The sequence below is a fragment of the Onthophagus taurus genome, unplaced genomic scaffold (genome assembly GCF_036711975.1).
Source record: "Onthophagus taurus isolate NC unplaced genomic scaffold, IU_Otau_3.0 ScKx7SY_15, whole genome shotgun sequence".
Classification (NCBI taxonomy): Eukaryota; Metazoa; Arthropoda; class Insecta; order Coleoptera; family Scarabaeidae; genus Onthophagus; species Onthophagus taurus.
Window position 1 is genome coordinate 4,445,007 of NW_027248940.1, and position 18,605 is coordinate 4,463,611.

Below are 18,605 nucleotides of genomic sequence, written 5' to 3' on the forward strand. Positions count from 1 at the left end.
GTTTGCGAAAGTACTAAAAATTCCACATTTTCGGGGTATATTTATGAGAGACAATCTCCCGAGTAAGATTAAAAAGAAGGAAAGAGGTATTGTTAACTTGGATAACTTGAAAGGACGAGGGACTCATTGGGTCGCCTATAAGAAAGACGACAAGGACATATACTATTTCGACAGTTACGGTGATTTAAGACCGCCATTAGAAATTGAACAATATTTGCTGTCAGACGGTAGGGGTGGTCAAGTAAAGTATAATTACTGTCGATATCAAAGAGAAATAGATCAAAATTGCGGACAGTTGTGTCTGAAGTTTCTAAGTAATAAAAGAACCTATTAGAGTCTAGAGACGTTTAGACGTTCAGAAGTAATGGAGAAAGAAGCAATACACACGACATATACATTTACGTTGACTGGAAAGTCATCTGAATTGACTTGTAATTTTAATCCTCCGATCTATTTGAACGAATTTGGTAGTTACGAGTTGGCTCTTTTGAATTTCGAAACGTTTAATAGTTTAGCAAACGTTAATAAAAACAACAACGTAATCCAATACGAAGATAAGACAGGACATTTTAAAAACAATATAATAGTACCTGTTGGAACGTACGATATTGATGATATTGCCGAGTTCGTGAATGAACAGCTAGACAAAAGACACGCTAAAAGTGTCGTAATAAGGATTAAGGGGAATAATAACACACAACATTCTTTAATAAAAAGTACCCGTCGAATTAATTTTGCATGCGATAATTCTATAGGGCCGTTACTTGGCTTCAAGCCTCAAATATTACCTAGAGATACGGAAGTGGAATCCGATTTCGTAGTAAACATAAATAAAACGAACGCCTTACAAATTTATTGTAATTTAGTGACGGGATCGTATAATAACGGAGTTCCCGTGCACGTTTTATATCATTTTTTCCCAAACGTTCCGGCAGGTTTTAAAATAATCGAATCACCACAACTACCTATTTATTTACCGGTTTTAACGAACGTGATTAGTAGCTTAACAGTACGTATACTTGATCAGGACGGAAACTTGGTAGACTTCAGAGAAGAAGAAATAACAGTGAGAGTTCACCTGAGATCGATAAATTGAATTATTTAAATTTGACTAACGTTATGACAGTGTTATATCAAAACAAAAGAATGCGGTGGTCAAGAAGAGACAGAGCGAGAAAATTGTTTAATGGAGAAAACTATAAAGCGCGCGTCATCAGTCAACGTAGCGGCAGTAGAAGACGATCCATTCATCGATTATCACCAGTCAATCGAAGGTATTTAGTTCAGTTAGGATACGAAGTGTTAAAGTAATGGACATTTTAAAAGTAACGGATAAGATAAAAACAGATCACTCTATCGTAAGTTATGAATTCCATTCGCATCAACCGTTTGGATCGACCACGTTCGATAACAATGACGAAATTAGAATTTCAATTCCGGAAATAGATAATTATACTTTACCGAGCGAGAGTTATCTATACGTCGAGGGTAGCGTTCGTAAGTTAGCCGCGGACGGAAGTATAACAAAAGATGCCAGCGCCACGGGGCAATTGGTTAACAATCCCGTTGCATTTATGTTTAGCGATATTCGATATCTTATTAACGGAGTACATGTTGATGGTGTGCGGAACGTCGGTATAAGCTCATGCATGAAGGGTTATTTCTCATCTACACAGAACGAGGTGGTGAAATTAGCGAACGCCGGTTGGCACATAAAACCTTGGAAAGATGATATAGCGGGTGTTTCAAAGGCTTTAGATAAAAATGGAAATTTCGGTCTTAGCGTTCCGCTAAAATCGTTGCTAGGATTCGCAGAAGATTTCAGAAAGATCATGATGAACGTTCGACAGGAACTTGTGCTAATTCGCGGACACGATGATACGGACGTCATCTTTCAACCAGCAGCCGCTCCGAACGACGAAAAATTGAAATTGATCATTAATAAAATTATATGGAGAGTTCCTCACGTGGCGGTGGGATTACGCGAACAGTTGGCATTAACAAAACTATCAGAAAGAAACGTAGACATTCACGTTCCTTTTCGATCGTGGGAAATACACGAGTACCCTCAATTACCTCAAACTACGAAGCAATCTTGGGCCGTCAAAACTGCTCCACAATTGGAAACGCCTAGATTTATAATCATCGGATTTCAAACAAATCGAAAGGGTATATTTAAAGGAAACATGGCATTATTTGATAATATAAACTTAACGAACGTAACGGTTTTCTTGAATGGAGAACGTTTTCCGTACGATAATTTGAATGTGGATTTTGATAACAATCACTATGCGATTTTGTATGATATGTATTCAAGATTTCAGCAAGCATACTACTATCAAGAAAGCGAACCTTTGTTTTCACCGGAAGAATTTAAAACTTACGCGCCGTTAATTGGAATCGATTGCACGTATCAACAGGAAGCAATACATAAAAGCGGAGTAGAAATAAAAATCGAGTATTCAACGAAAAATCCAATTCCGGAAGGTACGACAGCTTACGCATTAATTCTGCATGACAGAGCATTTGTGTATTCGCCTCTTACGAAAATGGTTAAGCAATTAATATAGTGGTACTGTTGAAGCAACGTCATTTAGTGTATCTCTAAACATCGAAGGAAACGTTTGCATATAGTGGTATATTATGGATATTATGGTTTTTCAAAGGGATTTTATTATTTTGGACATTCAAGGTTTCACGATAAACGATGAAGAATTTATCCCAAAGGAACTGGCTTCTTACGACAGTAATCATTGTATAAGTCATTACGTGTTTCAACCTAGTCGAAGCTTTTCTTCACTATCTACCAAATTTCGCAATACGGCGAATTGGTTAATGAGTCATCATCATTGTATTGATTGGAACGACGGGTTTGTTCCTGCGTCTCGTTTCGATGAGATCGTTTATTATTTGTGTCGTTCGACAAAAGTAGCGTACGTAAAAGGACGTGAGAAAGCTACATTTTTAAGAAGAATTTTAACAATACCGGTAAAAGAATTGCCGGAAAATGAATGCAAATTGGAGGTTGGTGCGCCGATGTGTCCCTATCATAAAAAGAGACCAAGTATGTGCTCCTTATCGAATGTTTTTTATTTATTTTCATACGTATTCAGACATCTATAACTATATGTAAACGAATTGAGAAAGGCAGACGGGTAGTAGCGGTAGAGCAGTTCAAGATGGAACGTCTTTGGCGGTTAGTTACCAGATTGGGACTTTCAACTTTTATAATTAATAAAGTGTGGGATATTATGGAAAGATACGAATCTGATTTATCTTTTGCGAATATTAAAAACTACGAATTATGTTATTTACCAATCGATTATTATATCAATAAAGTAAAGCCATTAGATTTGGCGGCGGTTTGGTTTAAATTACCGTTGAAGTATAGAAACGATGAGCGATTACAAAGCAAGCTGCCCTGTTTTGAACATTATAATTTGCCTCATTGGGAAACGCATATTGATGGTCCACCATCGGCAAGAAAGGATTGTTCTTTATGTATGGTTTAGTATATAAACATTGTCAGTTATAGATTGTAAATTAATAATAATAAAAGATTGTAAAAAGTGTAAAAAGTTGTTTTAATTTAAAAGAAAAAATAGTTAATCTAAATGAATACATGGTATGTATACATTGGGTTGGGTTGGTATGACTTGGGTTGTACATTGAAAAAGTATTAAATTGGAAGAAAGAAAGGGGAAAAAAAGGAAGAAAAAAAAAAAAAAAAAAAGAAAAGAAAAAGGGAAAAGGATTGTTTATTGAAGCTCCTCCTATGCTCCTCCCATGCTCCTCCTCAGGCTCCTCCCAAAGTGGAGATGGAAGAGTGGGGATGGGAGTGGGGGAAATCTAAAATTCCCCCCCCCCCCCCCGGTTGCCAGGAAAGTAGAGCCAGAAAAAAAGTACCCCCACTCTAACTCCGCCCATTCCCCACTCCTCCCCCTTGTCACGCCCCACCCCACGCCCCCCTTCATTACTCTACTATAAGAAGGCACCTCCCAGCCTTTGAAAGTCACTTAAGTGTTTGTGTTCTTCAGTTTTTGGTAAGTACAACCTTCTTTATTATCATGTTTATATAACGTTTTCTCTCCATCACTACAGCTCTTTCCACAACTTTCTCTTTTTTGGTGAGTAAAACTATATTTGTTTTGCATGTTTATATAATATTTAAAATTGTTTTTTCCACTCCTAGACATCCTTGCTCAATAAGCTTTCTCTTTTTTTGCTGTGTTTTATTTGGTAAGTAACCTTTTTTATTTTGCTTATATAATATGTAAAATATTCTTGTTTTGTTTCATCATAACAGTTCTTTCTACTTTGTTTTTGTGAGTACAACTTGTTTATTTGTTTGTTATGTTAAATTGTTATTTTTATTTTTCAATTCCTACAGGACCTTACTACTGATCACTTCCATTTTGTGTTTGATCAATTCGATCAGTTTTGATAACTTCGTTATCTCGGCGACTTTTTTCTGGTAAGCCTTATAGCCTTCTTTTCCTTTGCATATATTGTTGCTAATCTGTTTTTTTTTTCATTCCTATAGCTCCTTCTATTTTAAATCTTAATTTTTGTTGGTAAGCATAACTTTATTATTCGAACGTTTGTATCATAATATCTACAATAATTTTTTATCATTCACATCCTATCATTCAGCACCCACTGCAATTAGATTTTAACGTTCTTTTCATCAAGCGATGTAAGTATACATGATTTTTTATTAAAATAAAATAAATTAATGTATGAATCTTTTTTTTATCAAGATGTCTCAAGACGGTTTTAGTCAAATTGATTTAACTGCTCCCGGTTTCGCCAGCAGCCAGGAGTCATTCCTGTTAAACAGTTTTGACATAAACCTGTTGAACATATCGACTGTTGAGAAGGCGCTGGATCCAAACGTGCAACCTAATGAGCAGCCGATGGATCCTAACGTAGAATCTAATGCGCAGCAAGATCCGTCGCTTCTGAACGTCGCAGGTTCCGCGAATGTCGACGATAAAAATGTGAAACGCCTTTCACTTCGTCGGAATTCGGGGAACCGTGAACATTGGAAGAAGGCTGCAGGTGTGTGGGTACCGTCAGAAAAGTATAGAGAGGAAAGAAGGGAGGCACGTGCTCGTTCGCGACGTAGCCAACGCAAGTATGTGTCAGTTGAACAAGCGACCCCGTCGAAGGTTGAAATGACACAGTCGAAAGTGGTTACCGAGAACGAGTCCGATAAATCCGACGACTCTCTTGCTTTAATGGCGGTATCACAACACTGTAGTAACCGGAAGTATCTTAAAGCTACTAAGGCTTCTTTTTCTTCTTCTAAAGCTTCATTGGCTCCCGTTACTAACTCAAATATCCCTAACACCGAAATTCCTTCGTTAAGCCCGAAAGTACACATCTTAAGGGTTGACAATATTCCTGCTAATATTCCTACTACTTCAGATATTTCCGATGTGTCTGCCAGCCTTTTTTCAAACGCAATGTGTACAGCAGTAGAAACAACCAAAGGGGAGATTTTGGCCGAAATTAATAATTTGTATCAAAATTTTTATAAAGACCTTCATGCAAAGGTTCTTCAATTGCAGACCTCTTTGAGAGAACTTTCACAGTTTAGAGAAGGGCTGACATCGAGCTGTAACAACCCTTTAACAATATCGCTCGACATCACCATAGCATCATTAACCTGTGAAATTAAAAAGGCTGAATGTATTTTATCTAGTTTCACTACTAATAGCGTAAACTTCCCTTCCTAGCTTAAAGATGACTAATAATATGGATAATATGAGAGTTAATCATATGCTAAGACTATGTGAAGTGGAGCAGAAAGTTGCCTCGTTGGAGGTAAAATTAGATGCTATATTTAAGTTGGTACGTTATACTTATAATACTTTTTTCCATGTCATTAATTTTATCTTCTCAGCTGCAGAGTGTGTCAGAATCGGCTGTGGTGAGGGGTGAAGTGCATGTGCAAAACATGCACATTAACCGTTGCACATGTGCTAGTTCACCGACTCCGGCACCGACTCCGGCAACGACTCCGGCAACTACTCCGGCACCAGCAGCACCACCACCTCCTTACCAAAGATATCAAGAAGAGGAGGAGGAGTGGTAACTACTCCTTCTCTTCTTTTATTTATTAAGTTAATATTAAGTTAATATTAAGTTAATTATTAAGTTAATTATTAAGTTAATTATTAAGTTAATTATTAAGTTAATTATTATTTTATACTTCCAATATACTCAATATATCTATATAAAGTTACTTTTGCTATATTTTCATTCAGTCTTATCCTGTTAATGTTATAATTCATTTAGTACGAGAATCATGATCGACGAGAAATTAAAATGTCTACCGCAACTTCTAACACTGCCTATAGTAAATTTTAGTAATGGTTCGGTCGAAGAACACTTTACAAGACACAGCAATTTATTTGGTGGAAAATGTAAGCGAGGTTTAATTGTAGGACCCTCTGGTGTCGGAAAAACAAATGCTATGTTATCGCTTTTACTTGCACGTAATGGCCTCCGCTTCCTAAACTTATACTTATGCTCCAATTCGTTATACCAAAATAAGTACGATTTTTTAAGACGTTTAATTGAACCTATAAAAGATTGCGGTTACTATGAATTTTCTAATATAGACGAGTTCATTCGACCGGAAGATGCGAAAGAATATTCGGTAGTCGTATTTGACGATGTTTCCTGTACAGGTCAAAATGTCATTAAGGAATTTTTTTCGTATGGTCGACATAAAAACATTGATTGTTTTCTAATTTGTCAAAGTTATAGTGCAATTCCAAAACAATTAGTTCGCGATAATTGTAACTTTTTGGTGTTATTTAAACAAGACTTAACAAATTTAAAACACGTATTTGAAGATCACATAATGAGCGATATGGAGTTTCATCGGCTAAAGGAAATTAGCGATGCTTGTTGGGAGAATAGACACGGCATCCTAGTTATTGATTTAGATTGTAGTGTATCTAAGGGACGTTACCGTAAGGGTTTTGATAAATTCATTGAAGTTTAAAACTAACGACTTCAGCTGTACAGTTCGTAGTAACTTCACATACATCATACAATGAACAAGACGATAGCTGCAGAACTTATCGCGGCACGAGAAGTCGTGAGAGACAAAATTCGTTCTTTAAAAGAAGACTTAGAGGAGTCAAGGATTCGGTCGGAAACCGCATATGCACCCATCGCAAGACCCTTACAGGATATTGTCGCAAAACTTGACACTGCGCCTTTACTATCCATTCCAAAACGAAGTTTATCTCCAAAAGAAGAAAAATTGATATCTAAGATACAACGCTACTCGCCGGATATTTCTGACGTACCAGCTAAAACCGAGACCGAATATTTTATTCGAAAACCGAAAGTTCCATTAAAAGAACAACGACGAAAATTTGCTACATCGACTCCTGAAAAAAGGTTGGTATCTTCTCCCACGTCTTCTCCTCTTGGTCCATTAGCTCATGCAGAAGAAGAAGTATATGAAGTTCCGCCGGGCGAAGAAGAAGAACTCCTCGATTCTAGCGAGGATACCGGAGCTCTTATTTCGGACGCACATAATCGAATAGAACGACTTAAAGATGAAATAGAAGAAAGATTGGAATCTCCAGAGGTACAAGCCGCTTTGAGTCAGTTTCATCCTTTGCCCAGAACGTATATTGTTGGTTTAACAACTGATTTAAAAGATGATTATGATCGTTTATACGGTGTTCGCGAAACTCCCGAAGGTTTCTACATTGGAGTCAGTCCTGTTCACTTTGAGGATCAGGATATTCACGTTGGAAACTTCAAATATACGGGAACCGTTGGTTTATACGATTTACTATTTAAAAACGAACCGGGCAAATTTACAATTCAGGACATGCGCAACTACAAAGATATCTTACTACGTTCAAATGCTCCGTACATTAATTACATTCCAGAGGCAGGTATGACTACTGAGGACGACAGTGGGAAATTTCAGAATATTATCAAGCCTATCGTTGAAGGTAACAAACCCAAGGTGCATTGGGCTAAATACTGGCCGAATCCGAAGAAAAAAGTCGGTGGTGCATTACAAAAACAAGTCGTTCCTGGGGCTCTTATCGAATACGAGTATTGGGACGATCCCAACGAACTTGTCGACAGACTGCGTTTGTTGATGGCCTCGCAAACTGCAGGTCATTCTGCACATGTCAATGAAATATCATCAATAATATCGGAGCTAACAGAGGCCGAGATTATACGTTAAAATATTATCATAAATATACGACTCTCACATTTTTTGTTTTAAAACACCGACGTTTGTGAACTAGAGCAGATGAGTTTAAGCAAGTTCGGAAAACATTCGTCTAGTATGACGATCGATAAGTTTGGTAAACACGTACACGGACACAACATTGCTGCTCATTTTAATAAACGTGAAAACTTACAACGATATTTCAAACAACCAACAATACTTACGTTTAGCGGAGATGGAACTACGGATACAACGGATAATTATTACATTATTCAAAATTTAGGTTACGTAAGTAAATATATAAACTATTTATATATTGGTGAAATAGTGAAATACCGATTTGAAGGAGACGTTGAAATGATTATTAACGGGAGTATCTTCGATCCAAATAAAAAGTTAAATGTTCTCTTCTTTGGAGATAAAATAGTTTGCAAACCCACAACGAAGACCACTTTACTCAAGAAACCATTTATGGTAGAACTGCTCATTGAAATATCCAGAAAATGAGCGACATTAAAAGGTCCGTCGTAAACGAGTTGCACGCGTCCGCGAGGAAAAAGTATAAACGCAGACGTGTTATTATAAAAGGTTTAACGGACTTATTTCAAGCTGATTTAGTGGAGATGATACCTTATTCAAAAGCAAATGGTAATTTTAAATATATTCTAACAGTTATTAATGCTTTCTCAAAGTATGGATGGGCTGTACCACTAAAAAACAAAACTGGCAAAGAAGTTACGCGAGCTATGGAAACAATTCTATCGGAAAAGCGGAAAAACATACCGAAGAATCTGCAAACGGATAACGGAAAAGAATTTTACAATGAGGATTTTAAAAAGCTCATGTCACGATATCACATCAATCACTACAGTTCATTTTCCAATTTAAAGAGTTCTATTGTTGAACGGTTTAATAGAACAATAAAAGAAAAAATGTGGAAAGAATTTAGTATGCAAGGTAACTATCGTTGGTTGGAATTGCTTCCCAAATTAATTCTGGATTATAACAACCAAGTTCACAGGACGATAGGAATGAAACCTAGCGAGGTAAATAACAGAAACGCATCGACACTGTTAAAAACTGTATATAATTACATAAAAATTGTCGATCCTTATACCAAAAAATTTAATGTCGGTGATCACGTCAGAGTGAGCAAGCATCGACACGCCTTCACCAAAAACTATACTCCCAATTGGTCTAACGAAGTGTTTACAATACATTCTGTTCGTAATACTTTCCCAACAACATATCTGCTCAAAGATGCATCCAATGAAAAAATTATGGGTGGTTTTTATCGAGAGGAATTACAAAAAGTTAAATATCCTGACGTCTACTTGGTGGAAAAAGTGCTACGGCGAAAAGGAAATCAAGTGTTTGTGAAATGGTTAGGATTAGGTCCGTCTCATAATTCTTGGATCTCAAAAACTAACGTTCTTTAAAACGTATAAAGACCTATTTAAAAGTTTACAAGACTTTATTAACAATCGAACATTACAAATACATTATTATTATTATTCTTTACAATTTTTTTTAAATTAAATTCATTTATTCGCATTCAATCTTTTTATCAACCAATGACCCCACGCCAAAGTATTACATCCGTTCGGTAATATGTATCGTTTATCATCGCACGATGAAAGAGCAATTTTATTCTTTAATTCGGTATACATAGTATGAAATTCTGACTTAAAAATGTACATTTTTTTATGAACCGATCCGCCACATTCAACCACACGTTTATAATCGGTCACGCTTAAATGTTTATCTATAACATATTTCTTTACTCCTTTAGCCTTCTTTACATTATCATTCAACAAGGTGATGCAGTACGCCTTAGCTCCTGTTCCAACAAATGACGTTATGCACCTGTTTGGATATTCATCTTTCATTCTTCCCAACACAGATCGACCGCGAGGTATATTGTGTATATTCTCTAACGGATAATTGGACGTGTCAAAAAATTCAATATTTTCTTTTATATCCTCATATACATTGGGAGTAGTAATTTCTAGGATTAGGGAATCAGTATCGGTGTATAAAAGTGTTATGTTATTTCCATATTTAACTTTTAAGTAATCGTAGAAGAAGCTGTACATTACGGTTTTCGAAAGCTCTAATATACTGAAACCCACATACAGCGGTTTGCAATAACGAACTTCCGCGACGTTCAATTGAACGGCTATCAAATTATCGCAAAATATTTTCGAAGATTTAAAATTTGGTTTAGCTATTAGGGCTTCCACGCCCGGTTTCTTATGACGACATTCCCAGTGGGTAACTAGTCTTATATCCACTCGCTTTTCCACATTTTCCATTGTCTTACCGTATACGATGTTATTCATTGCTTTGTAATGATTTTTTTCAAATTCATTCTTAGCTTTCGCACGTTTATCGGAATTGAAATCGATGTAGCTCCGCATCCAGTTGGATTGTTTAAATTCTAATACTCTGTAAATCTTCGTTAGTTTCAATCCGAACTTGATACACTGCTTTAGATTCACGTAATGAATGATGTATTTTGTTTTATTTTCCAAATTTGCTATTAACTTTGCATTTTTTGAACCTGGGGGTACAATCCGTTCTGGACAAAATGGCAAATCGTTGTGTTCATCATGTATTGCTTCCGGATACTCTAAATCTACCTCGAACACGTAACCCTTTTCGGAATCGTCTTCCGTATTGTAAATATCTAACTTTTGAATCTCTTCATCTGATAGCCATCGAAATCCCCCCGTCGGTAATTTTCGTCTCATTGCGTGTCCATACAAATTCGTAGCGTCGAGATACAAAATATAAGATGGGTCTTTGGTTTCATCAAATTCCATCATTAATTTATTGTTAGCCTTCGCACTGCGTTTAGTGCACATACTTAATCCACCGCGAATACCATTTTTAAAGAAGTGTAACATGTCTATGTCCGTTAATAATTCTAATTTTACCCCTGTCATTCGTAATAATGCATCCCAACCGAAGCCCGGCGCTGTGAAGTAATGACATGGATCTAAAGAGTAATACTTCATCGAGATGGTTCGGAAATTCTCAAATACGTCCGCCAAAAGTAAAACGTCAGACGTTAAATAAATGTCGCTATATTCGCCTAAAGTGCGACAGTTAAATAAGTTCCACACCGTTTGTGCACGACAATAATTTTCTTCGGTTATACTATCGTCGCATAAAGTATTGTAAAAACTACTTCGATCTGGCAGAGCGGTAAGATTCAGCTTTTCGAATGAATCCACAAAGGAATACGGAAAAACTCCTTTCTGACGTATAAGTCGAAACTGTTCTTCGTTCCTAAAATATTTTCTGATTTGAACGCATTGGTTGTCTTCCAAAAATGAACCCAACTTCTCTAGCGATAAAGCCATAAACCTAAATGAATCCACAAATCTCAATTTCATATGAACCCGCCTTAGCTTTCCCTTGCTGTCAATGTTTTCTCCTACGATTAATGCACTCCAATAATATACAACCAATCAGAGTAACGATCATTTAAAATTTCGACCAATAACGTGAATTTCTAAGTGGATAAAAGTTACCTAGGTTTTTCAACTGAATAAATCACACGTGATATTTTATAACTGATTAAAACGCGACTACCATATATATACTTTTGTTTACGTCACATTTTTGACAACTATAATTAAGTCAAAAATAGTTAATAAATAATTAAAAATTGTTGATAAATTGTGCAATTGTCGTGTATTAATCTCCCTAAAATACGCTCGAGCTTGATTTTAAATCAGGATAATTTTATTTTTAATTCACTCAAGTTTTGTTACCCTTTGGAAATAACTCTCAATCAAAATCAAAAGATAAAATCGCTCCAGCTAAAGCTGTCGCGATTTTATCATGCTTTTGATTTCGAGTTATTTCCATGGTAACAAAACTTTCGTGTAAAAATAAAATTATCCGATTAAAAGTCAAGCTCTTGTGTATTTACCCCCGATAATTTTTTTCGAAAATGATATATACTTTTCTTTATTCTGTGCTATAACGTCCACGTCTTCTTCTTTTAATGCCATATCTTTCACAAACATATGACAATCGTAGTTCGAAAGATTGTGAAAGAATATCGGTATGAACTTTGGTAATTGATAATTGATGTTACATACAGCATGTGCGGGTCCTCTATACAACCCAGTTAGGTGATCATGATCGCACACTTTATTACCTTCTTTTATTTTGTGCGAACAAATGTGACAGATATCCTGCATCTCATGTATTAATCTATCAATAGGTGGTAATGGGAGCATTTCTTTTGGTTGGCTTAAATAATTTTTGTATATATTCAGAACGTCATGTTCCAACTTGCTCATGAAAATTTGAGCAGCATTACATCCGCGATATATTTCAAACTTCGACAATGATTCGTCATATGAACATTTTATATAATATGCAAATGCATAAGGTTCGTGTTTGAAACATTTGACGGAGTATGAATTATCATCGTTAAGTTCTGTTGCTTCCGCATCGGCGATCGGTTTCTGTAATGCTTCAAAATCTGCATACACCACGAACGGTATTTTTAATTGTCGTTCAAAATTTTCGAACTGTAGTATATTTTCCTTTTCTTCATTTCCATATTTATTTATTTTTAAATTTGTTGTTGGTAAAATTGCCCTTACCTTGCTGCAATCGTCACTTTGATGACGGATAAGTTTATTTTCTGACGTAAAGAATACCAAGCATCCGTCGCAAATATACTTTTCATGACCATTCTGCGATGCTTGCGATGATAGTAATCGAGACAGATTTTTTATCCAACAATAGTGACTATTCCCGGAATCATTTGTAACCAATAATAAATTTATATGTCTTTCTTCTTTTTGTCGACATATATACATTGTAATTATGTCATAATTCATAACACCGTCTTTAAAATACTCATTTATTCCATATACATTAATAGATAGTTTGTTCTGCTTTTCAAATACAGGTATATCTCGTAATTTAACTGGAAAAACAATATTTGAATAGTCTAAGCCGCAGTCTAGGTAATTCGGATACGAAGATGTCCTCTGTGGTAAACCGTTCGGTTCATGTAGTGCGGATGTTACAGCCCATGCAAAACATGCATCATCCGCGTTTTGTATATTTATCACAGCACGCTTTGCTTTTATTTGCGATGGTAGATCGATGTAATTAGATGCTCTGATAGGATTATATTTGTTTAAATTTAACTCCATATAGAGAATTTGCATTAAAGTCCATCCTAAATAAAATATTGAAACATTTATTTTTTAATATATAGGTATATTATGTCACATTACGCTTACCTGAATCTCGTTCCTGGAATTCTGACATTTTTGATGAAATTTCATCAATAAATTCCTTATATATTTTATACAGATCCGACGCTAATGATACTACCTTATTTTTCGTATTGAATGATTTTATTTCACAGTCTTCCTTTGATTGTAAAAAATACAAACCAAAACATTCCATATTTAATTTTACATTTCGGTGAATATCGATTGCGCTTTGTATTAGATTTAGTATTTTTTCTCGAATTCTATGACAAAATTCATCCAAATCCACAAAAAAACCTTCTTCACTTATTCGATAACTGACAATTTTGTCACCGAATGCTCCAGCTATTCTCTCCACTCCGTCATCGATTATAACAAAAGCGTTACGCTTGTGTGCGTTGCTTCGTAAATGTGCAGAGTAACATTGTCTATTTACATAATCATCGCAAGCCTCACATTTTACTGCTTTTGGAATTTGCGGTGCGTCAAGCTTGATTCTCTTGCCAATACAAGATAATCGTTGATGTCTTTTTAAATTGTCAACTCGAGTAAAACTTTTTCCACAATCCTCACACACGACCATTTTACAATTTAATGTTGTACACTTCTACTTGTTATGAAAGAACTACGTCAATACCACATTTCGCAGGCGTTTATAAACCCTCACCGCTCCTGAAACTTATTGGGGAGGAGGAGGATGCATCGAGTGCGTTTGTATACATGTATATTTATAACTCCGTATACCTCTGCATAATAAATTAAAAAAATATCTCGCAGGTAGATCATGACTCACTTACTAGTATTAAGTTAATTGACCTCCTCCTCGAACGTATCCCCCCAAAAAATTTGCCGATTCAAGAACCTCCTCGCATATTTTAAAGCTCCGTATACCTTTACACAATAAATTTAAAAAAATATCCCGCAGGTAGATCATGACTCACTTATTTGTATACCTACATGTCCCAAAACCGTATACCTTTGTGTACAATAAGTTAAGAGATATATCGAAAACATTACCAGTTCATTGAGAAGCGTCGAAGGATAAACATAGTAATTGTTTTCATCTAGGTAAACAGGTTACATATAAAGATAAATTTTTAATAACATAACCTAAATAAAGATACATTTTTAATAAAGATAAATTTTTAATAATTTCGTCAAAATAACATGACCTTCTCAAGTTAATTGACCTCCTCCTCTCTTCATCGAATCTCCTCCGACCCTCAAAAGAATCGCCGATTCAAGAACCTCCTCTCCTCATCGAACCTCCTCTGACCCCCAAAAAATTTGCCGATTCAAGAACCTCCTCCTAGAACGCAGGTTCGAGGAGGAGGTTCTTGAATCGGCGAATCTATACTACTACCAATATCTTCATATCGTTAAATTTTGCAATTGGTGATAAAATGTTGTATGCAACACGTCAGCAAAGTGTCTTTATCGAACTCGCCTGTTTACTCGCCTCGCTCGCTTCGCTCGCTCGACTCGCAAACTCAGACTCGTTCGATAAAGCATCACTTTGCTGACTTGGTACATAAATAACTATTATCGCCCACCGGCAGCAAAACAATACTTTATGCTATCCATTTGCGGCAGTAAAATGACACTTTGTGCTACTGTCCAGTAAAGTGTGCATTTAATTCATTTGTTTTACTTTACCTGCCGCTAAATGCTGTCAATTTGAAAAAAATCTCGTAAAACAACAACGGGATTTGAACCCGGTACCTCATACTTGAAAGCGCACTGCTTTTCCACCATACTACCGACCTCTCATACGTAGTGTAACTTTACCGAGGTATATTAACAAAACAAATCGTTTGTCATATGTCATATAATATTCGTAAGTTAGAATATCTTCATATCGTTAAATTTTGCGGTTGGCGATAAAATGTTGTATGCAACACGTCAGCAAAGCATCACTTTGCCGACTTGGTACATAAATAACTATTGTTGAACTGTTTACTTTATATATGTTTTACACAAAAGTTGGACTACATTGCATTATTTCACATTTTTTATTACGATTTAATATTATTTTTTAAATGACTTAATAAATTATCGATAGATGGCGCTCAAATGTTTTTTTTTAATTCAAATAAACAGCAACATTTTAAAATGAGGTAAAAATTAAAAGAGCTCTTTCTCAGTTTTCTAATAAATATACTTAGTACCTGTTTCGATAATTACTTATCATCATCAGCTAAATCTACAAGCGAAATTATAATAAAGGCATATAGAAATAAATAAATAAAATAAGTGAACTTACAGTCAAATAAAAATAAAAGTCACAATATAAAATGATTTAAAAACTAAAATAACGAGAAATAAAGATGTAAAGTGGACGACACTGAACAACACTACAGGTTAAAATGGAGTAATCACAAAGGAATAAAACAAGTTTCGCGGATATATTAAAAACTAGCATTTTAAGTGTGAGTATAGAGGTTTGTAAATGGAACAAAGCTGATCATTCATTAATTTCAGATTTTTATGCTTGTGTTTATCTATCTCGAGTTGTTCTAAAAGGTCTAATTTTTTACCCTTCTTACAGTTGTGTAGGAGAGACACATTGTTATAATCGATGTCATGATTAAATTCCATTTTATGTTGGTAGACATTTGAAGAAGAAGTATTTTTATGTTCCTTAATTCTTTTTGCTAGTTTTCTACCTGTTTGGCCAATGTATAATGCCTCACAATCGTTACATTTAATAGAATAAACACCATTTTTATTTAACATATGTTCTTTGCTTTTGAAGTTAGACAATATATCTATAAGTTTGTAGTTATTTTTAAAACCAATATTGATATTATTTTGTTTTAGAATACTTTTAATTTTATAATTTATGTCATTATAAGGTAAAGAACGAAATGTGGTGTGTTCATTAGTATCCTTAGTAAATAATGGGTCTAATTTTATTATGACATTATACAGGGTGTATCTGAATGACTGCAACAAACTTCAAGGGGTGAATCTTTAGTGAATTTTAAGGGTACTTTGATATATGAACCGTGGGCGACTTCGGCTCCCCTAAGGAGCTACACCCCTCCAAAAATAGCGGAAAATTTTGGTTTAATTTCTTTTTCTCAAAAACCATAAACGCTAGGAAAATGAAATTTGGGGAATATGTTTAATTCATAATAGGGCACGCTTTGACTCTATTTGTACTTTCAATCTACCCTTCTAAACTACAAAACGTTCAATTTATGCCTAGATTTTTTTTATGAAGATAATAAATACATTGGAAAAGTTTCAATTAGATAGATAAAACTATTCTAAAACTTTTTTGTTCTCTGATGTTCTTCTAAAAATTAATAATTTCTGAGAAAAAAGACAATTAAGCAAACACTAACTGTTAAGCTGTAGGGTTGTTAATCGAAAGTTGGAATGAATTTTTAATGAAAAAATCTTAGTAGGCTTTGCAATCTTTGTCAGAAATATTTTTGACGTTTAAATATCAGTGGTTTTCTTACTTTATTATTGTTTTATTTAAAATTTTGAAACGTCGAGTGAACGAGCGTAAATGCGATAGAACTTTATTCAAAAATTAATTTGAAAAACAATAATAATAGTAAGAAAAACTGACATTTCAACGTCAAAAATATTTCTGACAAAGATTGCAAAGCCTACTAAGATTTTTTCATTCAAAATTCATTAGTTTATATTCCCAAAATTTCATTTTCCTAGCGTTTATGGTTTTTGAGAAAAAAAAAATTAAACCAAAATTTTCCGCCATTTTTGAAAGGGTGTAGCTCCTTAGGGGAGCCGAAGTCGCCCATGGTTCATATATCAAAGTACCCTTAAAATTCACTAAAGAATCACCCCTTGAAGTTTGTTGCAGTCGTTCAGATACACCCTGTATAGTATTTTATTAATTATATTTGGGGGATAGTTATTTTCTATGGCAAGTTTATTTATGAAATTAAATTCGTTTTGTATAGAAGTTGCATTAATAGAATATCTTAGCATTCTGTAGATGTACGATTGGAATACAGAAAATTTATGATTGTTAGGATGGTAAGAGTCATAAGGTATAATTGTGTTTAAGTTTGTTGATTTTCTATACAGTGCTAGCGTAAAGTAACCCCCCCCCCCTTTTAACTTCTGAACGGATTGAGATATCAATATGAACAAAAACACGTCAATTTCTATACTTTATCAGCACAAATATTTTCTTATGGAAAATTTTGCTGTCACTTTTAGTTTTTCCGGAAAGTGGAACAACTTTGTTTTTCTAAATGGAACACCCAGTATATTATGGTACCTTCCGAAAGAATAAAACAATACGAATCCAACGATACCCCACAATCAAATAACGGTTTATTAGTTTTTTGCATAAAAATTAAACAAAATGCGGGATTTCGCCGGAAAAACCAACGTATCTTCGTTGACTACCTGTCGAGATACAATGGACCAGGTAAATGGTGGACGGTCAGTTAAATGTCGGTCTACGCTCGGGTTAAGCAGGGTTAAAATCGGCAATTTTTTTAGAAATGTTTTTATGAAAGAATCAACGTAAGAAAAGAATAAAAAGAAAGATCTTCTTAAAACTTGTAAGAAAAAATTGTTATAACAACAATTTTAAAGTTTGTAGGTACCTTGAAATTTTGTATTTAAGTCGGCATGCAAATATTTTCTTCATTTCTATCTTTGAATTCTACCCGACCAAGTATAACCAAAGAAAGGCGAGATCAAAAAGGCTAGAAGGAGTTTAGAGCATAAAATCGAAGCAATTTTAATATTCGCTCGTGCTGACACAAATCTACATGAAACAGAGCGACAATTTAATGAACGATTTCCTGAACATCCAATTAGTCGAAAATATTTAAGAGAACTTGTAAATAAGTTTTTGGAAACTGGAAGCGTCGAAGACCGCAAAAGAACTGGTCGTCGTTCGATTTCTGAAGACACACAAGTGCAGATATTAACAGAAGTAGTTAATGCGAACATGATGTCGTCTGCTGCTATCGCATCAACGTGTGATGTGAGTCCAACAACGGCACGGAAATATTTAAAGAAGAATAAATATCATCCATATAAAATTAAAATGCTTCATGAATTAACAGAAGATGACCCTGATAGAAGAACAGAATTTTGTAAGCTAATGACAAATATGGTTGAACGAAATCCATCAT

General features: G+C 34.9%; 2 protein-coding genes across 4 annotated transcripts; one reads left to right on the forward strand and one right to left on the reverse strand.

The window, feature by feature from the left end:
* Positions 1-3,877: 3,877 nt before the first annotated feature.
* LOC139432400 (uncharacterized) lies at positions 3,878-6,110 on the forward strand. 3 transcript variants are annotated; one of them, XR_011642209.1, is made up of 5 exons: positions 3,878-4,474; positions 4,544-4,574; positions 4,654-4,696; positions 4,761-5,856; positions 5,909-6,110. XR_011642209.1 is itself a non-coding variant. In XM_071200920.1 (3 exons), exon 3 carries the CDS (start codon positions 4,761-4,763, stop codon positions 5,739-5,741), a length of 981 nt encoding a protein of 326 aa, XP_071057021.1. In that variant the 5' UTR covers positions 3,878-4,474; positions 4,544-4,696; the 3' UTR covers positions 5,742-6,110. The 3 variants fall into 3 exon arrangements, 1 of the variants encoding a protein (XP_071057021.1); XR_011642207.1 differs by having other exon boundaries at positions 4,544-4,696; XM_071200920.1 differs by having other exon boundaries at positions 4,544-4,696; positions 4,761-6,110.
* Positions 6,111-9,762: 3,652 nt separating this feature from the next.
* On the reverse strand, positions 9,763-14,056 carry LOC139432428 (uncharacterized). Its single transcript, XM_071200954.1, has 3 exons — positions 13,501-14,056; positions 12,197-13,436; positions 9,763-11,593 (listed from the first exon to the last, which is right to left on the reverse strand). Exons 1-3 carry the CDS (start codon positions 14,054-14,056, stop codon positions 9,763-9,765), a joined length of 3,627 nt encoding a protein of 1,208 aa, XP_071057055.1.
* Positions 14,057-18,605: the final 4,549 nt, after the last annotated feature.

Bases quoted from the DNA above. Each gene is read 5' to 3' on its own strand.
- LOC139432400 (XM_071200920.1), top strand. From the start codon at position 4,761: ATGTCTCAAGACGGTTTTAGTCAAATTGATTTAACTGCTCCCGGTTTC.
- LOC139432428 (XM_071200954.1), bottom strand. From the start codon at position 14,056: ATGGTCGTGTGTGAGGATTGTGGAAAAAGTTTTACTCGAGTTGACAAT. The intron at 13,437-13,500 runs GTAAGCGTAATG...TATTTTATTTAG, and splicing joins ATTCCAGGAACGAGATTCAG to GATGGACTTTAATGCAAATT. The intron at 11,594-12,196 runs GTATATATCATT...GGATTCATTTAG, and splicing joins ATAGCACAGAATAAAGAAAA to GTTTATGGCTTTATCGCTAG.